General features: G+C 31.5%; 1 protein-coding gene across 1 annotated transcript in view; it reads right to left on the bottom strand.

The window, feature by feature from the left end:
• Window positions 1–2468: 2468 nt before the first annotated feature.
• The window catches only part of LOC137644290 (polycystin-1-like), a 102146-nt gene continuing 99943 nt past the window's right edge, over window positions 2469–4671 (bottom strand). The window contains exons 51-52 of the mRNA XM_068377281.1: window positions 3749–4061; window positions 2469–3139 (exon numbers count right to left, since the gene is read on the bottom strand). Coding sequence (XP_068233382.1) covers window positions 3119–3139; window positions 3749–4061 — 334 coding nt within the window. The 3' untranslated portion in view covers window positions 2469–3118. The remainder of the gene's footprint in view (window positions 3140–3748; window positions 4062–4671) is intronic.

Genomic DNA, 4671 nt, shown 5'->3' with positions numbered 1-4671 from the left:
CTCAATTGGTCGGGCACACTGCGGTGATGATCTTTGCGTACGCGGTTCACATGCGATATCCACGGTACTCCTGTATATAAAATGGCACCGCCAATTAATTATCCTCAGAAACCTATTTCGAACTAAAGAAGGAAAATAATACTTTTTAATCTAAAGTTTATAATTATCATTCGCATTTCTTTGTTTTTTTCTAGTTTTTAATATCATTTTTTCAATCACCTTTTTTACCAACTTTCGCAAAACTTCAAAATCCAAAAATCCCCCTTTTCATAGACTTGGCTTTTGTACATTTATTTTTTTATTTCTAATGAGCACATGTTTGACATTTCTCTCTCTCTCTCTCTCTCTCTCTCTCTCTCTCTCTCTCTCTCTCTCTCTCTCTCTCTCTCTCTCTCTCTCTCTCTCTCTCTTATGAATAGGATCTTTAGATGTATCAAATAGAGTATACGGTTATCTTAGTCTATGGGCAACGATTATACACATGCACACACACACACTCACTTTGAGGTAGATTCAGATATATATTTCTCAAATGTGTTCAAGGATGTTTTTTTTATAATTTGGTATACAGTATATAATAATAGATTATAACCATAATTAGTCAACACGGTTTTCAGATACAAAGCATGACTGGTGTTGTCATAACTCCGCTCCCACTTTATATACCAGCGTTGAACGCATGCGAAGTGATGCATGAACATCTCTCATATGGAGGTATACGCATATATAGTTTTGAGAGGCAATTTGGTTAGTAATAATGGAGGAACAGAGCACCGATAAGGAGATGTGTTATCTCCTTGCACAAGTTGTACCGCAGATGCCCGATCATCACTGCAAAATATGGGTGAAAAATAGAGCAGATTTCATTCTGTCTACCAGTGTCGTGACGGAGCGTGGCAACCCGGGATGTATCGCACACGTGACGACGCTCAACTCGCTCCGTGGGATTTAGCGCGAAACACAACCGGGATGAATGGTGATGTGTGACGATATGCTCAAAATATAGCTAAAATCAACATCTCACCGCATTGCCATGGCCATATCACCCAAGTGTGACCCCAGAATAACTGTAACCAGTGATTTCAAATGTTGTTTCCAATACCATCATCCACCTGACAAAACAAATTACACACCTTGCAATATACTCTTGATTTCACATGGGAATAAAGAAACTAAGGATAATTATCAAAGTGAAGTTGACCAAGATAACGTTTTTCCCCGCTTCGCATTGTATATGATAATGGATAATCACTGTCAGGCTTCCAAACATTCCTTAAAATATCCTTCATCTCTTTATTTGTTTTTGTTTTTCCTACTTATAAACCAATATTACATTTTGTGATATGGTGTCCAATTTCACTCTAAGACTAGGGTTCCTGTCCAGAAGCACTACTGCCAAGAAGTACTTTTTCCGTCACACTAGTAATAAATATTGCAGTACTAGTAGGACATGAACTAAAAAAGAAGGGTTCGGGCTATCACTGCTTGGCACTTGCAGGCTCTCCTACTGTACACTAACTTGCATTACATCACCAGTCAGTGACAATTTCTACCATCTGGCGGTGGGGAAAATAATGGATTTAAGTCATAAATTCTTGATAAAAAAATCTACAATGCTTTACTGTTCAAAATCATAATGAGCGCAATAAATGGTATTTCTAAATAGAAACAATACGACACAGCTCTCTACCATGATCTTCCACTGTCTTAGATTAGAGTTCTCTTGCCTGAAGGTATACTCAGGCACACTATTATATCAGTTTCCTAATTTCCTTTCATCACTGTGCTATTTACCATATTGGAGCCCTTACGCTTATAGGATGCTACATTTCCCACTCGAGTTGTAGCTCAGCTAGTACAGTAGTAGGCCTATAACAATGATATTAAGAAGTGTTAGAAGGCCTTTGAGATTTGCTATACACAAGATTTACAATTCTTTACTACAAGTAAATATTTGCATAGGCCTAATGCAATTACTAACTATAATGTTACTTCAAGCCACCAGTAAATATTATTGCAAAGCATAAAGGATCTTCTTGTAGAATATTACATCAATACTTGACTATTCGTCTCATCTTCTGGCAGGTTACTTACTTCACATCAACATTGTTGTTTTCTAGATTAGTACTAGATGAGAAGTCCAATCCATAGCCTTTCGATGGAGGACTTTTTCCAGAACTAATAAACTTTAAACGATGAGAGCATCAGTTGCATGAAATCATTGATTTTGAGGTAAAGTACTTATTCTTAATTTCTAAATCACTTTTATTCTTTTAAAGATAATTTATACTATATAATGCTATTATTACAAAGAAATAAAGTCCATTGCATTACCTAATGATCATTAATGAATTATCATCGTTTGCATTACTATTGTTCACATTACCAAATATTTATCACTTATTTATCACAGAGGTCGAATGATAACAGATAACACTTTCAAATGATCTCAGGTAAGGTAGTGTGCACAAAAAATGTTACCCACATATAAATCATAAGCACTTTTTTACTTATAGACTATATCACTGTTTTAAACGCATTTACAATTTATTTAGATTTCTTTCTACTGATATATGAGTGTTCTTTTGATTAAAGCTAGGATGCAACAGATCTATGTTTGTTATTTAAAATAAAACCCTGCTAAATATTTTTCAAACGTTATCAAAGAATCTATCTCGTGAAGATACATAAGGAAAGATTCATTACCTGTTAACTGCATTTAGAACTCAACTATTAACTTGTGTGACTGTTTTTAGACGTAGTTTTAAAAAACCGAGTCCTTTGTTCCCCATAAAATTTATGATTTAAATCATTAATTACAAAGAAACTAATTTACTCACCCATTAAATTCTCTTGGTTTTAACATCTCATGAATTTTCCAAACACATCATATCTATTTATGGGTAACGTTTTAGTACAGTGAAAGGATTGCAAACAGCATAACTATTGCAAAACTGGATATTTCAGTTATCAAGATTGTTTAAAAATTTGACTTGTGAACATAAAGTTAAGAACAGTAAACAAACAGAAAAGTCCTTTAATATCAGACAAAATCAATTGATGTTTGAACAAGAATAGAGATTTCAAAGACTGACTGATGAGAATGACGATTAGGTGTTTATACGTCGTCCAGTTCGGCCTGAAAATAAAAAGTATATCATTACCAAATGACATTGAAGAAATATTAAATGTAAAAATTTGAAAACGAAGTTAAAAAAGATATGATGTTTAGATTGCCTATGCTTACATAGTGAAAATATATTAAAATATAACCACAATCATAATTGATATATAGAAAAATATTAATTTCATATTCATTATAATCATCCATTTTTTATGGTGGTTGATTAGTTTATATGAAGCCAATCCTAAGACAGCACAGATCTTTGCCAGGGCTAAGATTTGAAAAGGGGGTAACAGTTATGACTTGATGCTCTAGGTGTGGAAAAGAAATGATATTCATCTTTCTTCAGCAAACTTTTTCTAATCTATGATTTTAACAATATAAAATTTATCACTGGTTTCTAGTTCCAGTTTTATCTTTGAATTTTTAACAGCTTTTATATCTATAATTTCGTCTAATTTCTAGTTCACAGAAGACAATTATCTTATATCTTTATTGATAATCATGTTATTTGTCTTTGTTTTTTTAAACTATGACGATAAGGTATGAAGATGATAAACATCTATACTGAGAAATTATTCTATCTATGAATGAACATGAATAAAAATGATTTTAAAAACTCACTTGAAATTTGTTGGTTATTCGAGGACCCTCGTATTTCACGCCACCTTCAGCGTTCCCAGCCCTTGGCTCATCAAGCACACCGTGCCACTTATTCAAATCTGGACGTTGCGGTCCGCTGGTGGGATTTTGATTAGCAGACCCGCGCACGGGACCCATATTTGACATCCCTCTCGCTGGGAAAGCACTCTGACTTCCCGGTATGGCAGTAGCTTTTCTTCCCATGTCGCTATTGTATAAGGAGTTCTTCAAGGAATCTCGCTTGTTGACATCAAGGGCACCAGAGAAGTACACTTGGTTCATGTAGTCCAGGAATCTAAAGGATAAAAATAGGAAGACAACTTAGCTTAGTGAATCTGTAATTAAAGAATATTCATCATGGATTGAATATACTATAAATAGGAAATGAAAAAAAAAGGAAATGTACTGATTATCGCTTGAAGATGAAGGTTGATATCAATGTTGTTTTATAAGATTCTTAAAGATTGATATTAACAGTTTTTTAACATATATTTTGAAGGCCATATAAATATGATTAACATAATTATACACACAAACATACACACACACACATATATATATATATATATATATATATATATATATATATATATATATATATATATATATATATATATATACATATATATATACATATATATATATATATATATATATACATATATATATACATATATATATATATATATATATATATATATATACATATATATATATATATATATATATATATATATATATATATATATATATATATATATATATATATATATATATATATATATATATATATATATATATATATTTATTTATTTATTTATATATATGTATGTATGCATATATATATGTATATATATATATATATATATATATATATATATATATATATATATATATATATATAT

Source organism: Palaemon carinicauda, chromosome 7, assembly GCF_036898095.1.
Source record: "Palaemon carinicauda isolate YSFRI2023 chromosome 7, ASM3689809v2, whole genome shotgun sequence".
NCBI classification, from domain to species: domain Eukaryota; kingdom Metazoa; phylum Arthropoda; class Malacostraca; order Decapoda; family Palaemonidae; genus Palaemon; species Palaemon carinicauda.
Note: the sequence above shows the minus strand (reverse complement) of the source record. Positions and strands in the feature narration are given on the sequence as shown.